Here is a 26,499-nt window from a genome sequence, read left to right as displayed (position 1 = left end):
AAAGATGCGAAATGCCTGATTTCAGGTGCAACTCAGAACTCACAAAAAAATCATAGACCCATCTTTATCAACTTTACTCTTTAGGTCCCTCTTCCGTAAAGTTCTGCCACAGTTGCATTAGTTGCACATTATACCTCACCGAGATAGAATTCAAACCCTCGGATTTCTATTCAGCTATTGACTATTCAGTTACGCTTCAGCCTAAATGACGGTTTTACAAAATCTCGGAAATAAATAGCCTACAGTATAGTGACAAACAAAACCAACAGCAAGCTTGTATGATATAACCATAACGTTCAGCCAAATGAAGTTAAATTTTAATTTTAAGTTTACGATCTGTTTGTTAGACAACCAATGTTTTGAGACTGGTAGTAACGTTTCCCACATTTGTAAACAATGTTTTGCTATATTTACAGACAGGTAACAAGCTGAGTCTGATACAATTCAGTTGAGACTGAGACTACACCTTGCGTACAAATGATCAAAATTATGGATACAGATCGTCTCGAGAGAAATCTGTTACAGAACTGCAACAGCTAAGATCTAGAGCTCAGATAAGTTGACGCGATGGTAATTAAGATAAACGTTTGCTGAAACTGTATTATTTGTTTAAGAATTCCTTTATGTGCGATTTGAAAGCTTAGCAAACTATGTAGAGAAAAGTATGTTTACGATTTTAAGCATTCAGCAGTATGTACACGATTGATATATGATAAAGAAAAACGTTTATTCAATAGTATACGTATACAGTAAAGATTAAAGTTTTTATATAGAAAACAAGTTTCATATGTAACAAAGCTAGTTTCAATTTAAATTATGGTAACATGATTTTAAATGCATGATGTTGCTCATGCAATGCTTACTAAGCTAAAAGCTCTTACTAAGTTTTGTTTTTCTTGTGTAACTTAACTATAGGCATTTTACTATGTCCCTTAAAATATGAATCCATTCAAGCATTTAACAAAGGTTAGGAACTGCAACAATTACTTATATATTATATATTGCGTATGCAACAAACATATAGCCAATTCCCTAACAATTTGCCAAGCAATATACTATAACACTAGGCGTGGTATAATGCCTAGCGACTTTCCTATTTGACAGCATGAATTATGTATTCATAGTCAACGAATCGACATCACTTGATTCATATCCTCAAGATAATTGGGGGGAATATTAAAATAAAGAGACAAGAGACAGTTGCGAACATAAATAATTCAGGAGAGAAATGATTCATGTGAGTGTGTCTGGTTTACATGTTTGTTGAAGGACTAATTATTGGGACCACAGACAGCTTCCCACCTGAGGTGGCAAACAGCCAGAGGAGAAGAAAAATGGATTTCACTATTTTGGGAAGAGAATACTGTACGTAAAAAGAGAAGTTTAAGAAGTGAAATGGAAACGTTACTCATTTGATAGTGCAAGTCCTTCGATGCTCAGTTGATTCGGTTGTCTAGGGCTGATGAGGAGAAATCATTATCCTGTACGATTGATATACGTCCTCCCTTCAATTTATATCTAAAAATCGTCATAATGCAGAGAAAACGGCGATAGTAGAGTAGTTGGTTTAATCCCTATGGATAAAAGAATCAGAGTCGAGTGCATCAGCAGCACACTTTCTGTCTTGTAATATTGAGAATATTGTCGATTGCTACTATCGTTACGGTCCTGTGCTGCATTCTGTCAGATCCTTTGAGATGTGTGTACTTTGATTCTGACAAGATGCTTAACACGGAATGTAACACTTCGTAACTGACCAAACAGTTGAACACCTCGGTTATTAATAATATAAACGTTTTAATAGTAGATAAAGGCATAAAGGCAAACAAATACGAATTTGGTTTGATACAATTTTGCCTTAAGAATACTACAGTTGGACGACAATATAGTTCATCATACGGGACACAAGTGTCATTTTAGCCCTATTTCATTTTAATCTGGTTAAAACTAAAGCTATTGTAAAAAAACAGCTTAATGGTCTAGTGATCAAATATACTCTATTCTTATTCTTCCATACTAAGGTTATGTCGAACAAAAGAGATAATTTAATCTCCCGCGAACCCCGGAGCCACGAAGATACCAATCCCACAATCCCAGGGGCAGCTGCCTGAGTCCTGCGTAGTCCAGGAGCGAACGGCAGACAGGCATCCACGATAACATTCTTCCTCCAGGATTTACAACAGGTGACGCGATGGCTGCCGCTTCTGTCGCACGATATGCAAAAAGACTCTTGTAAACGGAGATAAAGACATTATTTTAATAACTGAGGGGCGGTATAAATAAAGGTCGTGTCAGGGCCATAAAGAAGCTGCGGCGGCGGCCCCCCGCGGCTGCTACGGAATTTCGTCCACGCGGCCCCACCAAGCCTGACAAATTGTACACCTTCAGGAGCATGACTTAGTGCGCCTGTCCTGAATATAGAGAACTTTATATGACCAGATAGGAGAACTACAAGTCAGTTGTCTGAGATACAACTGCGTGGTAGCCTCAGGCTCTGGACAAATATGGGAGTCAGGAGCTACTGGTAGCTAGGGACCTCTGAGTAAGCGACTCGGGATAGGATTGTGTAAGTTGAGGTGTTAATTTTGAATCATTTAAGTAATTTAATTAGATTGCTGTTTCTTCTAAAAACAATGGTCTTGTGGATATCCTAAAAAATTGCCCTAAATGTGTACATGCTCTTTTGCATGTATAAAATAAAATGAACACGTTGAACATGCGCATGATCATGTAACTCTTAACATGATTAAAAATGTAAACACCTAAGAAGAATTGGAAATGTAAAAATCATCAATATAAAAACTACAGACATTGCCTTTGAGAACAAGTACTGAAATATAATCCCATTTAAATATGAGCTAACCTCATACATTAATGCACCCCTAATAAATCAGGGTACTGAATAAAATACTAATTTATCTCCTAGTTTTCGAAACTTAAAAACTGATGTGCCATTAAAGGAGCTATATAGCTGACAGTAAGTTGTCCTTTGAGTTAATTTCGGTAAAAAGATAACATTTTGGTAAAAGAAATCTCACAACCATTGGTAGTGGCGAATGATTCTTGAAAATAATAATCTTGTAATACAGTTGTTAATCAACACACAACTCACGTTTCACAATTACATCATTTCAGACTTTACATCATTCCACCGACTAACTAAGACAATTCTACCATCATGGTTGTTCCGATGGTAGATCGAGACACTGAATAAACCACGTAGTCCACTCAGGAGTCGTAAACTCTATGTTAACGTTTTATACCTTTCTGATCGCTATCCACTTCCAATCCTCGTCCGCTTATCCAACCAGTCCGTGGAAAACGAGGCCTTTCTTTTATTCATCGCGAGTATTTTCCCAGCTGAGCTACAATCTGCCTCATCAAGTATCTAGCAAGTGGCGCTGCTGGCGGGCGAAGGTTGAACTATTTTTATCAACCTGGTGGGAACATCGGAGTTGGTTGCATTTTTATTGTAATTTTATTGGTGTTATATGGTTAGATATTGTACTCAAGTTCAATGGTTAAAGAGTAGTGAAGAACATCCCAGTAAGCTCATTACCCTCTGAAATGTCACGACCACGTCTCGCCAAATTAAAATTCTGTGTCCACACATGAATTTGTATAAAATATGGAGAAAAAAATATAAATATATAATATAAAATGTGGACTTAACCTAATGTAGCTTCTAATTTTTTTTTTTACTGTCTGACTCTCTCATATAAAGGCGTCCAACTTTATCAGCCGCTGGAGCAGAAAGACAACTGTCATGATTTAGTTTCATTGTTAATCGTACAAGTGACGCAGAGATGTATAGATTAACTGCACGCGTCAACAGTGCGTGAACAGGGAACCACCAACTCTGAGATCACAGTGTTTGACTAGAGGCGTCATTACCTTAACCACACGTTACGATAACAAAGGTAAATTAATTTAACGACCGCAGAAATCCACAAGTACGAAACCCACCGGTGCCCACTAAGTAAAAAGAGTAAACAGCAATTTCCAACAGTAATTACACCGAATACGCTATTAAATCAGAGATAAAAATAAGTGCACGAAATAACAGTAAGCGAGCGATGGCAATAAGTTCACTTCCTACGGGTAAATTGAAGAATAAGATGCTTTTTATCTCCGGTCTCAAAGAGCATGACGCGCTACCGGGAACCCCAAATTAAACTAGGCTGCGACCACGGTGTATAATTAGGTCACATAAGAAGCACGGAGTCCCGAAAGAGAGATAATTGTCAAAACACGCCGCCAGGGAGCGTACCCTGGGTCTTGTCCACTCCGTTATCTCGGTCTGTTGTGTAATTATCGGTGGTTGTCAGCATTTGCGTGACCGCGTTCACTTCCTTTACACGCGCTTTCATATTTATGTTAAATTTATTTTTTACTTAGTTTTTTCTTTGAAAACTGACTGTGGGAGTGAGGGACCAAGTGAAATATTTGACGAGGGTATTAGAGTGTTATAGAAGCGTGTGTACTGTGCAGTGAGGACCGTGGTTGAAAGGAAGGATGTAGAAAGAGGAAAAGAAAGTAAAAATAGTGAACCTAGCACAATATGATCCAACCCAACCTAATCTTAGCTGATCTAAAGCAATCTAACCTTATCTAATCTAAAGTTACCTAAACATTTCTAACCAAACATTCCTGGGCATATTATCGCTAAACAACCTTTTGGCAACTGTGGTAAGTGATGCATGTGTCATTTATATAACAATAATCTTAACGTTATAAAGTTTTATGATACTTAAGAAACACATCACTTCCTCCTTCCTCAGCATTCGCCTTCTCTCCCTACAGACCGTAGTTGCTGTTACGTATAAGGAAAGATACACTGAAAGAGGAATGTGTGTCGACAAAAAGCAAAGGGAGATACACTATGTGATCTAATATTTAAATAAATCTAACATCAAGATGAATTCTGACCTTTTATTACACCACCCATTAACGATCACCTAATGCACCACCCTCACTTCGTTTCCCCGTCCTCGCTTGAAACGAAAACCACATGGATTGAATTCTTGCAGAAATAGTAGTGGACCTAAACTGCTCCCTTGCGGCACACCACAGTTGTCTTTGTTCAATGCGATTGTGAGCGAGTGTGTGAACAGTACACGTTTTTTCCTGAATATCATTCCGACCTAGCCTTCTACCGTGACGACTCGTATGTATACATCACTGTCAGGGTGTCGGCGCAGGAAACTGATTGCTATCGAATCTGTTCTTCTGCCAACAAAGTTATAGACCTGAAACTGGAGCAACTCACACAGCGGCTTGCACATTATACAATCTGTTCCTAATACTGAAAGTACTCCAAGATATTGGCCTACAGTATCATCTATAATGTAAATTAGTTGAAAACTGTAAGGTTATATCTGCCCAGTTTTAGATGAGGGATTTTAATAATAATTGTTTACTGTTTGTTTATTGTTATTTACTTAAGTATTACTCGAATACTTTATGTATAAATATACTCTAAAACAAATAAGAAACGGTTACTAATCATGAACACCCTTAAGTGTTGTCGGACATGAAAAAATTGATAAAAAGGTTTCAATTTTAAAATAGGATGTGCGAACTGTAGTGTCCAACTTGTTTTATGAGCTGGCACAATTATATGAAAAAGAAATGTGTTCCAAACACTATTCCCTATATCTAATCTTGTACTGAAAACATAAGAAAACCCTGTGTATATTTAGAGTTAAATTAACTTTGTCTATATAAGTGTAGGTATATAGAAAAGAGAAGGAAGTCTTATTTTGTTATGTTCGTTTGGAGCCAACACGTTAAATGTAATTACGTGACATTACTGTGATTAAGAGGATTTCCGATGAGATTTCAGTTGGAACCGCTTCTTATCCAACAAAATTGAATCAAGGTATTATAAAGATAGTAAGTTAATTAATAATCGTACCCATCTTCCTACAGCTGGTAAAACCCTCGAACGAAATACCACACCACGAACTTATCCCAAAGCCGATAAGGAGTCCAGCGGAATTCAGTTTTAAAAGTTCAAAGAGGAGGATTCCAATAAAACGAAAGGCACGAAATGCAACAACTCATAACTGGACCGTCGTTAATAAACTCGGCGTTTTATAGAAGCTGTCAGTTAACGAAGCTGCGAGTTATCATTGAGCGATGGGAGAGATAAGCGAGGCGCTACCGTGTGTGGTCGGCTGCTGGCTGCTGACTGCTGGCAGTAAACCGAGGTTTTTAGCAGCTTCTGCATTAAAATCAGCTGCTTAGAGGCGGCCACCTCGTAGCCTGTCACCGCCTCCGTAAATCTCCGACAGAGACGTTTGTTTACGCTTAACTAATACGTAGTAAAACGTTTTAGAGCCGCCCGACAATCCCTTCAGAATGCCTCAATAAAAGAAGGGACTGTTAAAAGATAATCGGTGAAATCGGAATGAAAGAAAAGTGGTTGGGTTTCGACAATGGATTCTGCGAGGCTTCTCTTTGTTGGTGGAATCGAAGATGAAAGAATCATAGTTATTGGGCTACGTTGATTGACATTGGATACTTCAGGTAGACTTCTCGTAATCGCATGTAAACAGGTTTATTGATTAACCTTTGGACGAGCAACAGCGTAAAAATATATTGTTTAAATTTTAATAAGTTTTTTTTTATTTATTGGTTTGGTAACTATAAAAAAATAATAAGCAATAAAGCACACACTACATAACCTGAACCGAAATGACCTCAACATTCTGAAGATTATAAGGATGGCAAGTCTATTGGGGAGTATGTTTAATGTACTATAATGAAACTTCCCTTAAGAAAAATATATTTGCGCAACAAATCAGCAATTATTACATGAGCCACTGCTTACTGATGCGATATCTTGTGTATGAGTATGAGGAATATACCATTTACCAATATTTTTTAGAAAAGTTAGAAGGTAACAAAACTATAGTTTGTACACATAAGCATTATCGGATAATAATTGCATATTGCCGAAATGTCAAACTATTCAAAACATCTAACAATGCCTGAGCCAATCAACCACCAAATGATTTTAAATCGGTGAGGTGGGATTGTTTATTTTAGTGGCGAACGTTTTTGGCAGGTCCCAGCAGAAATAAACCGAGGCGCAATCTGTCGGAGAGATCTTCAACTATTTTTACTCTCGCCGTCTCTCAGATTCTTCGGAGGGCTTGAGTGACCCGAGCAGCACGATCCGTCGATAGACTTGTCGCCACTTCGGCCGATTAAAACCCGAGAGTTCTAGATAAAGTGACCGATGAGACAATGGTAACCTAATACAACGCAAAGAGGGAAAACTGTGAACTGTGTCTCGATCAATTTAATTCTGACAGACATGGCGAAAAAGTTGTGCTGACTGGGTACACATTTTGAATAGTACAAGAATAGTTTGAAAATATATGAAGAAAGTGGTAAGTTACTATACAGTTTAAGCTCTAGGCTGAAGTAAAATGGAAGATCGTAGAGAATTGAATTGTGGTCAGTGATTTCATTTGAACTAGTTTTTAACTACTGTTTATCAAGGACTAGAAGAGACGATTCACTTGCTGTTCTTAAAATATCTTTCAATGTACTGCATTTTGGATTAATTCTACATTTTTGAGACAAGTCGTTGATGATCAAGTTTTGTTTGTGGTAGACTAATTGTGATAAGATTATGTTGTGTTTTGGTAAGAATATTTAATTGAATTTCTTTGTGAGGAAAAAACAAACGCCGACAACACTCAACTGGAATTTAGATTAACCAATCACAATTTTTAGCTTAATCACATGGTATGGATCTTAACGCACCAGAAGTAATGTCATTTATAAATCTTCATCATCGCCCTTGGCAAGAGCCAGCTAAAGACTTTCCACCAATATTTCACTTATGAAACTATCTGAAGAATATTTGTTTATATATCTCCTTTCTGTTCTCAATTTTGAAGAGTGGCTTACACGATGATCGAGTCTCTTTCAGTAAAAACCACTCATGAAAAATGTTCTTGAAGAACCATTCTAAGTAAACCGTTCACTTATGACTTTCAGAATATCTTTAATAGAACTGTCTCTTTTAATACACTTTGCTAATGGAAGCTGTCCTCGAAGAATCATGTTATCTGTGAACCAGAGAGCCTTTGGTGTAAACGATGTATGCCTCTATGTAATCCAAAGTCTGGTACTTCCATGGTGGTGAGCTTGTACACTCCTGACGCTGAAGATACGCTGCTGCAGCCGCATTCCTGACTCCTTCCCTGACAGGCGAGCCTGGCGCCGGTCTAGCGCCATTGTACATCTCTCACGAGCCTTCTATTGTTGGAAGTTGCTTTTCATATTCGACATTGATTTTATCCGACGCGGCATTGGTAATTTGTAGCACTGCGCACGCATTCGTGTTCCCACCCGTCGAAATCTTACGACACCTTGATGACGTCACTGACCCACCGTCAAGTTCTTGCTGTTTCATCGTCTTCGTGCGTCGACATTCCCAACACCTTATCTGTGTTACAGGTCTCAACTCCGAATGCTTGGTGTGCCTTCCGTCGTAGTTCACTATGTCGATCTTACGAAACATCTATCAAGTCCATGGCTGAATGATAACTGTTTTGCGGAAACTATCGTATCACTGTCGCAGCAAATTGTCACTGCTCGGCAATATTTGGTCCTGAACCTCTCTTTTGGTTTGGCTAATCGGAGAATCACACTGAGCAACAGTAATGTAAACCTAATTATAGTATCAGTGTATGTTCCCAACTTGTACCAAATGATTGAGAAATAAAACTGAAATCAGGGATTTCTGTAAGTTTTGAAGACACATTCAGATGGATATTGATAAAAATCCTGAAGCAATAGACTAATAGGAAACAAGCCTCCCTGTCTCTCAACACTTTCCCGTTGAGTTATTGCTCTTGACTCTAAAAATATAAGCTGTAAATATCATTGTAGTCTACATTTAAGTCCTTAAAACGTGGTTTTCATATGGCCAAAAACCTTAGTTGACTAATAAGCCCACAATTTACATTCAACCACGATTACCCAATTCTTTGATAGACTAGTATTTTGCGCACATTACCACTCCACAAGACATAAGTTTGACCGACAACTCCAACAGTCCCAAGAGAGGACTAAAGCCGCGTGGAGTGAGGTGTAAAGATCATTCTCGGGACACAATGTGCCCACATTTCGTCACGTCCAGCAACACGGTAGCGCCACGGGGGACCCAACACCCTCTGTCGTAAATAATGCCTAAACGCGAGTACAGATCCATATCAAGGGTGGCTCTTGAAACTGATCCTCGCATCGCTCAGTGGAAACGACACATTATGAATGTTTCACTTCTTTACGGCGCGTTCTCCCAGAAGAGCCAAGAGCCGTCACTGCGGGTATTCCGCGGTAGAAGCTGCAGGGCGTAAAATGAACATGCGGCATGAGAAACAACAAGAATGTTGAATACCTTTTAGATGTTGACTGATAAGCTTGGAAAGGATAAAGTTTGGAAATTAAGAGCTCATGTTTACCGTAGAAGCTTCAAGAAAGTGGGACGTACATAAGAAATGACGAAATCAAGAATTGTTTATATCTTTTTAAATTTCGACTCATAAGTTTTTTAAGTTCAAGTTAGGAAATGGAAGAGTGTATACTACTCGTAAAAGCTGGAGAGGGTGTAACAATCAAATGCATTCAGGATGAGAAAACAAAAGAAATTGCGAAAACATAAGCTTAAAAATCCTTTAAAATCCTCCAGGGGGTAATGTGAACAGAAAATATACACAGGTCTGAAATAAATAATGATTTTAATGCGACGAAGTAATCTTACTAATCTATTTAAAAACTCATTATTATTATGGCAAAAAACTCGATTGTTCATTAAACTGACTTAACGCAATACTTATTGGCTCTTTACCAACCACGTGTAGTTGATGTTGTATATCAGACAGTCTTATCAATTTATTGACTACTTTGTCATTTATTCCCTGTCGTAGATAAATCCATAAAAACTCGCTCGGAGTGTAATAAATCAGAAAATAAAAGTCACAGGTTTCTAGAGGTTTACTGTTGCGTTAAAAGTAGTTAATATTAGCTATATTAGAGAGTCGTAAATTAAAACAGTAAAATAAATGCTACAAATGTATCAAGAAAATCATAAACTTTATGTTTGCATCCTTGATTAGGTCCTCAATATAAATTTAAATTTGTTAAATTGTTATGACTGAATGGGCATTTTCACACATATAATACTTGTATTGTGATTGTTGTCAGTTGTTATCAAATTGATATTTCACCACGAAAAGCTGACGTCAAGCTTTACCAGGAACAATACAATACAACAAATTATGTAAACATTGAATGCACTTTCAATTGAACCGCTGTAGAGCGTCTGCAAAACTGCATTTCCAAACCCCGAACTGATTCGGACAGCTCCCATCCCACAAAGCCTGGGAATGAGCCCTTCTGTTTAATGGTTGAGTCGAAAGGAGGAGTTAATTTGGGAGTAATCCTTGTGATCAGCGTCTAAACAATCACTGCTCGAGGCTAGGCTTCTGATAATGACACCTGAGCGAGGCTACGATTACTCGGGTCCTCTTCCCGCGCCGCCGCCAACTTGCTGCAGACTGGCAAAAACTGACGGGATAACAACACCTTTCAACGCGTCTAAACACTGGCTACTGTTTAATAGCTGGGCTACTGTCTGCCCCTGTCTCTTGTTGGGTTTGTAGATTGAAAAAAAAACAGTTATGTTGAACGTTTTGGTTCACAAGGCGTATGTTTGGTATGTTTTGGTTCAAATGTGTGGGTAAAAACACAGTGGAGCAGGGCAGGTAGCTGGTAGCCTAGCAGGTCGCTTACTCGCTTACTGCTATGTAGAATTAACACACGCGTTGTTATGGGTACGCACACAGTCGCGCCTAGCAGGTAGCCGAGATGGTAGCAGTAAGCTAGGCGGCAAGCTAGAAGAATTGCCAAGTCGATTGTTTGGGAGCTGCAAGCGGGGATGGCTCGACTGGGGCATGCGCAAATAGCAGAACTTGACAGCCACGTGTTCTCGAGTTCGCTAGTTCCACGTCGGATCTTTCACTGCGCATTCTCTGTATACGGAGTGTTGTTTGTTTTAATCGATTTATTTGGTTGTTGTTTTGTTTACAAGAAATAAAATAATGGACGTAGACAAATTAATATCGGAGGTTTTTATTCGTGTGCCTTTGTGGTCCCACTTTGTTATTCTGATGGATAATAATTAAAAAATATTAAAAAAGCTTGTCATTGAATTTATGCAAATAAAACTTGGTATTTATGTGGATGGATGTGATATTAACAGACTATAGAGATAATGTTCAATAGATAATAGTGACCAGCAATGATGAGGTAGAAAATCAATTATACGTATAGTAAAGCATATTTATTTGAAGACAAATGTATTGGGATATGTTATTTAGCTCATGTTTAAAAATGCTGCTTTCTTTCCTTGTTGACAGGATGAATCTGACACTCGCGTTCACTTGCTAAAAACCACTTAGATCCTGAACTATCGAGCAATAACTCTTCGTCACTAGAACTCGCCATCTCGACAAGCGACTGTACTGAGCGCCACTGTGTGTATGTCCCAGCTACCATCCAGGTAACCAGCGGTTAAGCGAGTAAGCGACCAGCCAGGCTACCAGCTACCTGCCCTGCTCCACTGTGTTTTTACCCTAATGCTGGACGGCTATAGTCCTCCATCTTTCACAGCAAAAGGTGCGTAGATCTAACCACATTTAATATGAATTTAATAGTCTGTAGTTATCTGATATGAGCTATAAACTTTATATCAGAATCCTTTTGTCAAAATGTAATATGGTGGATTTTAATGGGCATGCTAGTTCCACAATCCTTCTTCAGGAAGGATTCAATGTACGACCCATGGTTTACCTGGACCACGGGAAATGATTATCGTAGCTATTAAAGGTCGGAGTCCCAAAAGGTTACAATATGAACATTCTTCAATTCTAGTATTTGCTATACTGGTCCTACAAGCGTTATATACAATGCTAAAACCTCTCGGCATAGCAACGACCCCTTCTCTTTGACCTGTTAATTTTCCCCTCCTAAATCTGGAACATGGCGAGTAATAGTATCTGTATTGGTTCGGGAATGAAAACATACATTTAAACTATATATTAGAGAGGTGCTCTCCTGTGCTCGCTATCAAAATGTTACTATACGTTTAGACTTATTTGACTGATTTGTGCTAATAAACTGTTCAGTCAACAATTCAAGTTATAACGATGGTTCCTAGATGTAACCCAAAACACTCCGGTTCACAAATGTTCCTTCACTTCCCACGTCTCACTACTCTGCTGATATCGCTTGCTCCACGCAACTTCTTGCGTCAAACCAGGTTGATTTATTTAGGTTACACTCCCATCCCGTGTCCAGTGTAAGATTGGCTATCGCCGTTCCTGACACTTCCTCGCATGCGTTTCGCCGTTTCGGAGTTTCAGTGCTATAGAATATTTCACCTAGCCTTCAACCTATGTTTTAATTTCTACTTTAAAACTTTTACCTTTTATTGTTTGTGATATTAACCCATTAATCTTGTCTAACTGGGTTACTGTGTAAACTTACGTTATCATAATTTGTTTTACCATGTCTATTACATGTTTATTATCCAAAGGACAATAAAGGATTTATCATTTCTGAGTAGCTGTCTGACGAGAATGTGTTCCGTCTTTTTCGGTGTTCCACCAATTTAGTGTTTCATTGATTACTGTATATAACTTTTACTTTGTTATGTCGTTTCTCTGTTCTATTCCACTTTTCAGTGGTCCGCCCATTCCCTTTTCCGTTTTAGTTGTCGCGGTTTCAAGGGTTCTAGCATTGACTATACACCTCTACCTCTGTAGAGGTTTGTAGTCAATGGTTCTAGCACAGCCAATGGAATACTAGTGTTCCGCCGTTGTAGGTGTTCCGTTTTTAGTTGTTAGTATTCGTGGGCATTCACTTTTAATAACCGGTCACTAGGAGTGAGATAATACCGTCACCACGACTCATGATTCATACTCAAACATTTTTTGATTACGTAACTCGTTATTTTATTGTTTGTTCAAATAGTAATCGCATTGGGATAGTGCTTTAGGCTATTCTTGTGATCATGCATGTACGCTTTTAGTACGAAAAGTGCGGAATACCGTTGAAAAACAAATGTATATGAAGGGGGATGTACTAGTCTGTTGAACTGAATTTTACGATATTTTCCCAACACTGAACAATACACATCACAATTAATTAAGATTTTACAGGCAATTGAAAAAAATTGAATTCCAATTTGACATTAAGAGTATGAACGAAGACCGAAATTCAACGATAGCTAATTGATATATACAACGGTTCCTATAACTTGACACTCCATCCATTAAAACCTCATTACTACGAACCTAATAGCTTATATAAATCACTAGGTCTAATAAATCACCGTCAAAACATCCATCCATGAATTTTCGGATCGAATGAAAGAGACCAATGAAATCAGTTCTGGGCGCCACGTGATGCAATAAATAATGATATTTTGATGGAGTTATCAGACACATTCCTGGGCGAGGTCATCTTCCCAGAACTGATAAGACATCCTCGACCGCAGCGCCGCTTATCAGTCGGGCTACGGCTAGAAAACAACTCGTGCGAGATGGACCTGTTTATGGAAATGACCGTAACTTCTGTGAGTGGGTGCAGTGTGACTTGGGATGCTGAGATTCCATATCTGCATGAAATTTGAGTAGTATTTAGTTTGTGGATTGAAAAAAATACGACAGAAAATAAGCCTAATAAAGTACAAAAAAAGCTTTCTGGTTATAAAACAACTGTGTTTTGGTATTTTCTCTTGGATGGATTCTGGGCTTCTACGGCTCATCCAAATTTAAAAAAAATACAAGGTTTTGCTGATTCTAAAAAATAATGTGGAGAACTTTTAGCCCTAGAACGGCAGAACTACTTGTTTAGTAGTTTTGAATACGTTGTAGAAATTGAACTGATTGAGGTCAAGGACTTGACTTGTTTATTGACTACGCTACAGAAGGAATGTTACCCTATTTAAAACAGATTAACTTAATAAGAAGCACCGTGACCTGTATGAAAATGCGAATAGGTATCCAAAACCTATGAAATGGCCCAATAGAGAGTTAAGGTATTTAAGGACAACTATTTAATAGAGACACCTCAATTACAGTTTTCTCTCAACTCCATATGGGCAGTTGAAAATATATAGCGTATTAAAGTGGACTCGCTGTAAGCTAATGAAATAAGTGAACTAAACGTTCACTCAGTTTCAACCCTATTTTACATTTTTGTATAATAAGCCGATAATCTCGGAACGGATAAGTCTTATAAAGATGACCGCCCGGTCGAGGTCGAACGCAGTCCAAAACACTGTCAGAGCAAACTTTGTACATAAACAATGACAGACCAAACTAGGCACATTTGAGCTCGACTTTACTTATCTGAAAGCGTAAGTCATAAGGCCAACGATACCCAAGATCCGAGTAAGCAAAACAAAAACCGTCTGCTGCATATTCAAAATTAGATTTTTTTTAACATGGTGTATTTGTATACTTTAGGTATAAAGAATCAGTTGGATTCGATGGAAATATGAAATTGCATTATATGCATATTTTCTTTCGGTAAAATGCATTTTATGAAAATATATTTTCTCGATAACAATATATAGGTAGCCTACTATCATAAAAGAATCTAAGTTATTTTTGATCGAGAAATCTGCAACGAACCCAGCGACTGCCCTTGAAACCTGGATGACAACCCTCGAACCACTTTACAACTTTAAACAACAGAGGCTATTTCCGTTAACCTTAAGGCGGAAGCTTGAACGTCATGAGGAAATGCAGCTGAAAACGACCGTTGTCCGTCGTTTAAATAAATGTCGAAGGCATGTCCTCGCCCACGGCCCAGGCTAATTCAATTACTGACAACATTCAATACACCAAGCAGCAATTAAATTAGCATTAACACCAGTGTCGGATGGCAGGTGGTAGATAGCATCACTAGACTATTGTGCCGGCAGCATACAGCTGTTGATCAGATTCCGTCATAGTCATAACTGATGAAGACTTCACGCCACTAAGTGGCGGGAGATGCGCCAGTGGCAGCTGCCGAGATCCTAGGATATGCAATAAGTATGTTGAAATGAAAGTTTTAAGTCTAGAGTCAACTCGGAGGTTTTAACCTTAGGCTACGAAAGGTGGTTTAAACCTATTTATATCTAGACCGGTTACAAAAATATTTTCATTGAAATATATACTAGACCTCATAAGATACTAGTGCTAGAAATAACAAGGTAACACCAATCATACTTACCAAGTAATTGTAGTATAAAATATTTTTACAATTTAATTGGGTGTCTGTAATGTCACAGTGAAATGTATTCGCAACGTCAAATTCCTTTCGAACATAAATACAGGTAATTCATATTTCCTCGGAACGTTTTCCCGCAATGACAGTTAATTGAACTGACTCCAGCGACGGTAACTGTCGCGAGGCATAAAACGATAACTGCTCAATAATCCAAATCCGCTATGCATAAAAACCGGATGCGAAAGTCACTCAAAACTGGTCCCAACGGCGGTCACGTCCGCAGCTTCCGTCAGAGCGGTCGCCGGGAAAACGATTAGACGGTTTTTTGTACGGCGGTCTATTTTTTTAATCCGGCTTTTTATCTGCTCTTTTTACGTCGTTGTTTGTAAACCAAACTGTACACCGCGGCAGGTCTCGTTACGCAGAAGCGATGGTCTGTGACGGAATGACTATTCGATTGTGGACGTCCTGAAGGGAGAGGTGGGATTGGATGGGTGTCTAACGGTCGGCGTAGATGATCAGCGAAATGCAACTTTGGACATGCAAAATTGAAATACGATTCCTTTAGCAAATATAGTATGCAAACAAAGTAAATAGTACAACATTTTTTTGTGACCCTGTCCAATGTACAACTGCAATGATTTTCATATAGATCCGTTGACTAGAATCAAAAAGTCAAAGTATCAAGCTCAGTAAATACTTTTTGTATTCTTGAATAGGACGAAATGACAATTGATTCAAAACACACATACACACAATCAAAAGGTCTTCTTACTTCGAGAACACAGGAAATTAATGCTTCAAATACAAAACTCAACGAGGTGTATGTTACTGGTGTCACCCACCAATCCGGATATCCTCTTCTGCATAACTATAACAACTCTGAAGACTGAATTCACCTTGAAGATTCAACTGACACCTAACTTCCCAAGACCTTGGTGCTTCGTGGTGCTCGTGTCTTACAATTCAAATCGATCCTCCGGGTCACCTTGAGGAAGTAATAAACCCTTCAAATTAGACGACCTGGTAACACAAGCAGTAATTGCGACCTTGCAGCACTTGGCCGATCGCTCCCGTGCGAACCGCACAGAGTAATAAAGCTATAATTTAAAACTTAAAGCGGATTGATTTCGGTTCCCAAGGCATTAGTCCCTATTACTCCGCGAGGCCCCACTGTGTGCATACATTTGCTACCGCACACAAACTGAGCTTCGCGTGATCGCTAAACTCAATTAAATCGAATGATCAATTGCTTACTCCCGGGCGAATGATATTCGCCAGCTAATAACAGATTCGCCCGCTGAGCCGATCCGGCGCCGCGTGTCATCAGAGGTTTACAAATTGCTGCCCACCGCTATTCAGATTCTCCCATGCCATTTACATCAATTCCTTAACCATAGACTCGTAGCCGTTAGTTATACTGTAATCCAAGTTGCAGTTGCAGAGGTTCGAGAAGTCTTCATCTGCGGTGCAGAGAATTTCTTAGTATTTGCATCAAAATTACAAAATTGCGATGATTTTTATCAAATTTCCTCATCCGAGGTGATAGTTCATTACTTGAGTGATCAGCCAATATGACTTCATTGCACCAATATACCACTGTCGCAACTACTAATCTCAGATGGTAATTTTAAATCACTACGCTAAGATATCAAGGTGGTTGAAGGTTGAATCCATTTAACGAAGTTCACGCTTGCCCTTACAAACCCATTCCCAACAGACTCTACCTGGATACACCTTAATGTCTCTATCACACCAGGCCCGATTTCCCATTGTTTCCCACATTACCTGGAGCAGCTTGTGTTAGCTCTCGTTATAAAATTTCGCTATTTTTATCGCATTTGGACTTTTCTGAAGTAAATGACCCACAACAGGCAGACTCACGATTATTATTGGTTCGGGGGACTCCTAGGGTTTCGAATAACCCATTACCGATCATTACCAGCCATTAGGCAGGGCACGAGCAGGGGTCACGTGGGGTCTACGAAATTGTACATATCTGGACCACGAGCACGACCCTACACTAATCACACATGGACTTTCTTTGCCACTCAAATGTCGAATGTAACGAACGAGGATGTGTGTCAACGCCTAATTGTGAATCATTTCGAAACCTCTTCCTTGTGCAAATAATCGGCCGCCTGACAACGGATGATTTGTGAAATCGGACGTCTGCCAAGATGAGAAAGTATTCCGGGTGATAGTTGGCCAATGTAATATTGTTTACGGCGGTGGATTACCCACTAGATTAGGATTTTATGTAATGCCAGACTAGGATGTATAGCTAAATTAAGCTACTTAGAATCTGGCGCTCAGACAATCGAGAGATCGCCGGTTTGAAACCCGGCACCGCGTTCTCTTACAAATCTTACGCTTATTATTTATATTATTTCATTTATCTGCTGGAGATCGGGACTACCTATATTCAAAGTATCATTTTTATATTTTGGTTAGTGGAATTTTGAACTATTTATTTTTAACTCTGGGAATGCACTCCAGACCCTTCCAAGTTTTTAAAGATACGTCCGTACACAAATCCGCACCCCTCGCACGGAATGGCCGTCCGTAACGTAACCCCTGGACGTTTGCCGCAAGCGTAGGTTTCGCGCACGTTTCTTCTGCTGACTGCTGGGTGGCGCTGCACATTGCGCGGGAAGTCTAGCGTTGAGTCTAGGGGTCGCGGCCGCGCCCCGCTGATCACAGTAACAGTTAACTACGGCAACTCAGCTGATTTCAAATTGAAATGCGCTCAACTGCGTGTTATCCCTGCCGGGTTGAGAAAGGTCGACCCGCGCTGAATCTCCAACCCGCCGCGCCGGAAACACGGCTACCAACACGCGAGTTCTTGATTCTGAAATGACCTTAGTATTTACGACTTCCGGTCACCCATTACTCATTTAGGTTATGAGATTCGCACAGTTTTTTGTTAGACGATGATAAAACGTTTTGCCAAGTGAATAATATTAGTGCAGTTGTTAGTGCGCTTTGAGGTTTGGTTTGCCATGCGTCCCGAACTGGATATTATCAGTATCAGATATGATAACCCTTAAAATATATTAAAAGAACTTTACATTTTTTTATTGTCTTCTGAGAAACTTTCCTTCCTTACAGCCGAGAGTAATGTTGAACAGTTTGATCAAACAAGGAAACAAGCCAAATATCCTTGCAAGAAACAAACAATACCTTGTAAATTTGGTGTTCTAGACAACCACTTTAAAAATGTCTGACTTATTGAGAAAGAGCATAGAATGGTTTAATAAAAAAAAAATTCTTTACCTAGCTTAATAGGTCTAATCACAATACTGAATACCCACCAAATTTTGAATTTACATTCTTTTAAAAACAATTTCGTAATAAACTATTAATAAGCAAACATCTGTTGGTACCTGACGTTGATGAATTCGGTTATTTTTGACTCCTAAATAAATAGTATGGCTCATTTTCAACCCGCTATAATTTTCCTAACCCATCACAAAAGGTTTAGAGTAAACCACCTTTCCACTCACTCTCAAATATCGTATCGTATCCAATCATAGTAAATTATTATTGTGAAGCATCGCATAATAATTATCTTATCTTATCACACACGTGCCTACGTAGTTACTAGTATTTAGTTAGATATTGGCGAATCGTTTTGCCATGTTAAACTTATTTTAGCAATAAATCAGTCTTATACGATTGTTTTAGTATATTTCTTTCTATTCTTGAATCAACAAAGTTAGTTTTATTTACAATTTTGTTAACAATTAGTTCCCCACCTTCAGATGCTGCAATTTAGATATAGACACCATGGTGCGTAATTTTAACAATGATTTTTGCTACCATTTTGCTTGCACGTATATGAAATTATTGGGAACAAAAAAGCAATACTAATTTCCTTATCACTGGCAATCCTACTAATAATCCTTGATTCTAGAACAAACAGTCGGGAGGAAATTCAAAACTCGACTACTAATGAAGCTTTCCATTCACATAGTAGGTGAGTAGTTCTTGTCTGGTAATCGCTAATCAGTAGGTTGTTTGTTCGATGCCAAGAAAACTCAGAAGCCTTTGGTTCTAACTGAACCCAGTATGTTCATTTAGAGTTACACCATAGACTGGATGGACCCTATTAATTAATTATTCTTTTTGTATCAAGAGCCATCTGATCGTTGTAAGTAGCAAAGCTGTATCTCATTCTTGCAAAACTCACCATCACATTCAAATACGCAACCAAATTTGTTGGCGTGATAGAGATCTCATCTAAACTAACTTACTTCCAAAAACAGACCTAACAGGTCCAAACTCCAAGATCAAAGATATTTCAACTAAAATGCCCGGAGAAATCCTTTCCCCCAGCACCCTGAGTCAATTAGACATCTCGGCGAAATGCAGATGAGGTTGACAACTCGCCACCCTGAACTGCGGCATGCATATGCATATTGTGGGAGAAGGATAGCCTAGATACGAGACCAGAGACTCCTCATTCATTGTTCTCGGGACTTCCGTTCTCACCGGGACACTCTCAACTCGATAACTAGGACCGCTAGGTAGAGCCTATCATTACACGTGCTACAGCGTACCCAGTACAGAGAACATCGTGATAATGCGAGCCCCTTGTTTATGTGACCGCCCTTCGTGGGCATCTGGACGAGACATCTCGGCTGGAACGAGGGCCATGGTCTACCGGCGAATGGTGCAGATTGCGCCGATGTATAAAATGTATGGGTAGGACAATTGTACGATTGCGACATTTGGTAATGTGTTACTTGGAGCATCAATATACATGACGCCTTAGTTGTATAGTCTAAAAACATTGATCATGGATAGAAGCAGACATCCCTTGGCAAAGCTGTAGTCAGGATTGAAATGAAAATCAACTAAATGAAATGATCTACATACTGAGTTTGATACTGGAGTATAGAAAGTGTAACTAGAAAGAGTAACTAGAAAGTGTTATGGTGAAGGTTAAGGTTTGATTACCATTATCAATGGATGTTACCACATCGGGAAAACATATGAAAAAACATTTCACCACGAATTTATAAACTAATTAGCCAAACATACGATCATATATCACAAATAATTAGTTGATTCACTGACAAGGTTGATAACTGACCACCCCGGTTGAATAGCAACGTCAACACATGTTACGACATGCCACCATGTCACCACGTATTCCGTCAATGATTACAACTTGGGTAACAGCAAAAACCGTATCAGCAGTTGCACGAAGGCTAGTCGTGGTCTGTGCTATCAGATTGTGCAGGGCTGGGGTTAGTCTAGTAACCCTGATATGTTATCAAGTCGCCTATTGTGGCCAGTCTCGGTTGAGCGTGATTCATTACAGCTATCTACGGTGGTGCTGGTGCTGACCGTTGCAGCGTTGCCGGGAGGCATCGGGCGCCCGACTTGTGGCTACCGCAGATAGCAAATACCTCATTGTCATTGTAGGTGGTGGAATTTACTATATTTCATATATTTTCTATTTTATGTGCTGAAATTACTTTGTTTGTTAAATAAAAATTCATGAGTAAAACCATAGATAAAACATGGGTCGGTCTATGGTAAAACATCTTGCCTGATTCGTGTATTTCGAAAATCATTGGTTGTATTTCCCCGCTTCAAGAACTATTAATATTATACTCTTGTTGGCCTCCGTTTTTGAACGGGATGATCTGGGATCTTTTTCGTGTTTAGCCGCATGTTCCGCACTTCGAGTTTTTTTGGGGGGCTTTGAGTCTGTTGTTGAAAAGAAAACTTTCGAACTGAGCTTGAGCATGGAAAAACAGGCGAATTCTCAAACATACTAAGCTATGGATTGTGGCAATGTAAAAGGAATATATCTTTGTATCTCTTAGTCAACGTTAAGTATTGCAATTGATTTATAAGGCACTCTGTAATTAAACATATCTCAATAATAGCCTTTTGTGTGTGTGTTGGATGTACACAGGGTTATTTAGTTGTTATATCGTCGTTGTTATATGTTGTTTTATTAAGTTTTTATATGTCTCGAATTTAAGATTTTTAACATACCATGGCTTTTGAAACATTACCTCAAGTAGACGGACCCAAAAGAACCTGAGCAGCCTCTGGAGCGCAGAAAGGCTGTGAGCTCGCAATAGGTTGACAGAATAAAGGTGTTGTTTAAAATTAGGTGTAACGTCAAACTCCATAAGACGGAACGAAAGCAAACACTAAGTGAACAGGACAGTAATTGGTTCAAGCTCTTCGCTTGGTCGATTAAATGTGTCCAATCCAGCCAGCTGTGCAGGCGTCTTCTCTTAGTGAATCTATTTATATGTTATCCCCTAATAGTTTGAGAGTTAGATTCAAGAAGAGGATCGGTTGTGAGAACAGTGGTTTTGGTTTACCAGAGTTGAACGTATTGAGTTGTTTTTCTGAATCGTTTCCAAAGCTTTTCTGTAGTACAATAGTTAGAAGTTTATAGATTATTTTCATAACCCCTTTAGCAATTGGTTGCGCGAGTAAGTGTTTATGTCTGTGTGATAGCAAGATCGTAAAATGATCGCATGGATTGCAAATCTAGAGACGCCAAGTGATTGTGACATTCTTATCAGACAATAGAGCATTAACTTGCCTGTTCTTAACGATCTTACGGTGTGATACATGACTGGTGACATGTTTGACAGAACCTATTTCAAATGGTTGATGTTGGGCACAATAATTTAATTACCTTACTCCATATCGGCGTACTTTGTGTGCATACAATATTGCTGAATATAAGTACAATGTTTGGGACGTCACGTGCAGCTTATAATGGCTGATATATTAACTTTTTATTTGGATAGGACTGTTGTGAAATGATCAACGGACAAAGACAGCGTGTCCAGTTTCAAACCATTAAGTACTACCGTCTTTCTAATGATCTAACTGGTAGCCTACTGATTGTGAGGGAGACCAATGCAAATCTACTCACTCAGCTCCCATCCAATACTTTAGTACCAACCCTATACCTTTTGGATTTTGAAGCATCTATATATGTATTCACTCCACCAATGAAGAACGTTGAACGAATGTTGGAAGCGACTTGAGAATTCTAAGTCACCCTAATGATTCTCGGGAATGTTATCTCGCCATCAGCAGCAGCTCGTGCAGAGACAAATTCGCGTCCAGAGACATTACGTATGCAGCGGGCACCTGATTTATACAGGAGGTAACGCCTACGGGGAGTGTTTGACAAAAATGTGGCAGAGTCACAACACGGCAGCTCCCCACGACGACGCCCACAAGGCCCTGGGTGGCCCTTGGAGTCCGGGGCCCGGGCCCTGGGATGTAACAGGACCTGTTCCCGGTAATTAAACGCACAACATTGCTGCCGTGTCAACGGAACCCAGCAACACAAATCTATCCTGGCGGGGATGTCGGATTTCCAACTTTTTGTGCTTTCATGGAGGTTTCCATGTCTTAATTTGAATTTGCTGTATCTTTCTGGGAAGGTGGTAGCAATGGACTAAGCTGTGTCGTTCTCTTATTTGAGTAGGGGTTTGTGAGTTATACGTTGATAGGAAGAACCTAGATCTCATAGTCTACCTTGGTGGTATGCTGAGTACACTACACGACGCCGGGACACCAGATCACTTTATCGGTGATTGTCAAATGGATGAGATGGTAGTTTTTTACTGACTAAAATCGTCTGGTTCTCTGGCCAAAATCATTTGGTTCTCTGGCCAAAAACATGTAGCAAGATGACCAGGGTCGTCTGGGTTCAGTACCGAACTGTCAACAAGAGACCGACTAATTTAAAGAGGGGGTACTATAACCACTTATCTACCCACCTAGCGTAATCCCATACTGTATTGCATTTTGTATGGCCAGTTTCTGTTCCCTTAACTCTTTTTAAGTTGGGAAGGGATCTGACTAAATGAAGATCTTCGACCTCAATATTTGTTCACATACTCAATATAAGAAGATATATGTAAAACATTACAACCGGGTACTTTTTGGTAATTATAAATGGAAATGCTGAATTTATCGCATGTACAGAACTACAGAGCTGCTCACGGCACCTTGTCATACACCAGTCTACTTTGTTTCATTACATAGTTAACGTCCTGCCTTGCTGGAGTTACGATCGTGTTCATTATTATCTAGATTCTCCACGTTTATGGCAATGAAATAGGTTTTTATTGACTTTTGAAGTAATAATTCCTAGCACTAAAACAAGGTTTAAGTAGTTATGAAAACAGTTTAAGAATAGCACGTTTATAAATGGAAAACAGTATAAGATTGTGTAGGTTGTTAAATATGGTAATTCTTCTTTCCATAGTAGCCTCATAATTTTCGTGCTTAAATTATATTACAGTACTTGATTGTAGTACAATTTCACTAAATCCATTTCGCGTAAATGTGTAAAGATGAATTCTGTTTGCAATGCATCCGGGCCTTATTAAAAGTAATTCTAGAGAGATCAGTGAGAGAGAGATCACCAAGACCAAGCCTTGACTTAAGTTTTCACGTTCCACTAGAAACCGCCTCCTCCTAATCAACGTAGAGTATTGAAGGAAACGGGAAACGGAGACGACCAGTAGCCAACCCCCCCCCCCCCCCCCCTATACTCGAAGGAAACTATTTCAACGTAAATCATTACGAGGCTAGGAGAAATGTTGAACTTAGGAGAACACAGTTTTTTTTTTAACAAATATAAATGTAATATATTGAATACTTGATCAAATGACTCACCGGTAATAGTCCTTCTTGCAGTAAATGTTGCCGTCTCTGGCGAAACAGGTGATCTCGCCGTCCAGCGCCCGTCTACACTGACAACACTGCAGACAACTACTGTGCCACCTCCTCTCTACGGCGAAGAGGTAGAATCGGTCGGATATCCTCCGTCCACACCCGGCACACACAACGTCCTCGTCTTCAGGAGCAGGTTGAGGAGGAGGTTCCTGCTTGGGCTCCACCTGGTGGTACTGCAGAGGAACCTCTCTCCTCTCGCGGAACTCTTCTTGTTGGCAGCTCTTGCGGCAGAACCCCTGGTCCTCGGAGGCCGGGTCGTAGTGTCCGCAGTCGCGGCAAGGGTGGGTGAACTCCGCCTCCGTCTTGAAGCTGCAGCAGCTCGTGGAGGAGGAGGACATAGAGTCGCCTGCCGGGTGGCAGGTGGTGGGCAGGTTGGGACTCAGGTCTCTAGATGGGTCGTACGCGGCGGCGAGCATGTGGGGCCTCTCAGGATGATGCTGCTAACAGAAAAAAACTCAGGTTAGTTACAATTCTCCAGAAGCATTTTAGCCTGTGAAGTAGAGTTAATATTACACTATTATAAATAAAAAAAAAGGAATGTTGAGCGAGTATATTTGTTTTTAGTAGAGTTTTATTAACCTAAAACTCTTTAAAAAGGACCAACACAAGCAGTGCAGGAATAAGAAACTAAAGATTGAATTAGATAGCTGTTAAATTACAACACAAATAATTATTTCAAACTCATGACAATCCAAATCAATAATGTCCACTCATTATTGAAGGCAAACACAATTTAAATCTATAATTCGCCTAGACAACTAGAACAGGTTCATGTGTCATTATAGACAGGTGCCCTTGCGTGCGTCGTTGTATTAATACACGCTTGTAGAAGGTTGGTCACCGTCATTATATAAAATTACACGAATCCAGGGGTGGACTCGTTTAGCATGATTACGGTAGTTTAACTTAGCTAAAGGTCAAGTGGCTTCCTATGTGTTGACAGTTAAGTCTGGGTTTTAAATTAGATTTAGGGGCAGTAGGTGGGTTATTCACAATTGCACACACATATGAATTACATGAAATGGGCGTAACTAGAACAATATGAACTTTGAGTTGACTGAACATTTGTTTAACCAATTATCCACTCTTTTTTTGGTGAATCGGTATACATCTTTGACTTCTTAAGACAGAAAGAGAATATTTCTTAAGTATCAGTACAAAACATCAAAACCAATTTACCCCTCGGCCCGAAAATAGACATTTTGTGTGTTACTGAGTGTTTATTTTCTCCTTATATGTTCATATATTTTTCAAACGTTTGTGGTTTTCCTGAATACAATACTGTTGATACTGTTCAATGAAATGGTGACCATTCAAAGTAGGTATTTTAAGCCAAGTATGAATGGAGAAGAATATTGTCGGTTTCTTTAGATTTGTTCTTTTGGTCAAACATTGGATGATTTTCGATTGTTTATCTACAACCTTAACTCCAGACCAGTCGATGCTTGCCAGCTTTGAAGATGATCACTTTTGAAGAAACGAAGTCTTAAAAAGCAAGCCAGACAATAACAATGCACAATGGCAAGGGCAAATATTTATAGACAGTTGAAATTATACTCTTCAAAACATGACCCAACAATCGTATGAACTACCACGCGTGCAAAGGAACTCTTGTAGAAGATAAGATCAAGCAGGAAGCATAACGGGCTCATGAAAACTCGGCTCGTATCATTGTCGCATTGCCTTTTGACAGTGCTTAACGAGCGAAAAACCAAGTTTGAACAATGTCGTTCGCTGGTAGCTGTTTTATAACGATAATGAAGTGTCATTCGCGAATTTCCGGAGTCGCGCCTGGGGGCCAGAGGGGCAGAGTCCCCAGCCCGTGACGAACGTCTTCATCGGATAATTGTGGAACACGATATCAGCAAATAGCAGGGTGCATAGTGTAATTGTTGGATAAACGGTGAGAAGAGTGCATCCAGCTGCAAGAGATGCGATCTGGACTCGTGATGCAGCTTAAACAGATCCATCAACGTCACGGACTCCGGTGCATGAGTAAGACCTCTGGTGCATGGTGAAGTATTAATGAACATACGAAACTCCAACTCGTTCTTGTAGTCAATGACCCGGGCGAGCAATATTCTGTTAGGTATTATTCAAGTGTGAACCACTTGACAAGAACGCAAAATGTTCCGTTTGGAAAGGGACATGTTGCTTTAACTTTTCCTGAACAAACAATTAATTTTCATTTTCATTTCAAGATGGATTTCTTTAGTCTTAGAGGATATGATCATTGTTTGAAGAAGCTGAAACATAGTCGTCCACTTCAAAGATTAGTCTGAGCTGTTACAGAAAAATTGTTAATGCAAGTTAAAATAGCAAACATTTCTGGTAGCCAATCACAGAGAATAATGAGATAAAGATGATAAGGAGATAATGCACTTTGCTTACGCATTAGGTTTGTAATTTTTAATCAACTTTAAATTTTATGTTTTAGGATTTGGATTTGAA

The 26,499-nt window shown here is 39.4% G+C and overlaps 1 protein-coding gene across 3 annotated transcripts in view; it reads right to left on the bottom strand.

Annotated features, from left to right (window-relative positions):
• LOC129004752 (LIM/homeobox protein Lhx9-like) overlaps nt 1-26,499 on the bottom strand; it is a 90,916-nt gene that overhangs the window by 38,894 nt on the left and 25,523 nt on the right. For 2 of the 3 annotated variants that reach the window (XM_054433363.1, XM_054433366.1), the window contains exon 3: nt 23,989-24,488. In XM_054433363.1, the coding sequence (XP_054289338.1) occupies nt 23,989-24,488 (500 nt within the window). The remainder of the gene's footprint in view (nt 1-23,988; nt 24,489-26,499) is intronic. The other variant, XM_054433364.1, reaches the window with a different exon arrangement.

The sequence above is a fragment of the Macrosteles quadrilineatus genome, unplaced genomic scaffold (assembly GCF_028750875.1).
Source record: "Macrosteles quadrilineatus isolate MER2022 unplaced genomic scaffold, UCM_ALF_1.0 Scaffold_11__1_contigs__length_5352618, whole genome shotgun sequence".
Taxonomy (NCBI): Eukaryota; Metazoa; Arthropoda; class Insecta; order Hemiptera; family Cicadellidae; genus Macrosteles; species Macrosteles quadrilineatus.
Note: the sequence above shows the minus strand (reverse complement) of the source record. Positions and strands in the feature narration are given on the sequence as shown.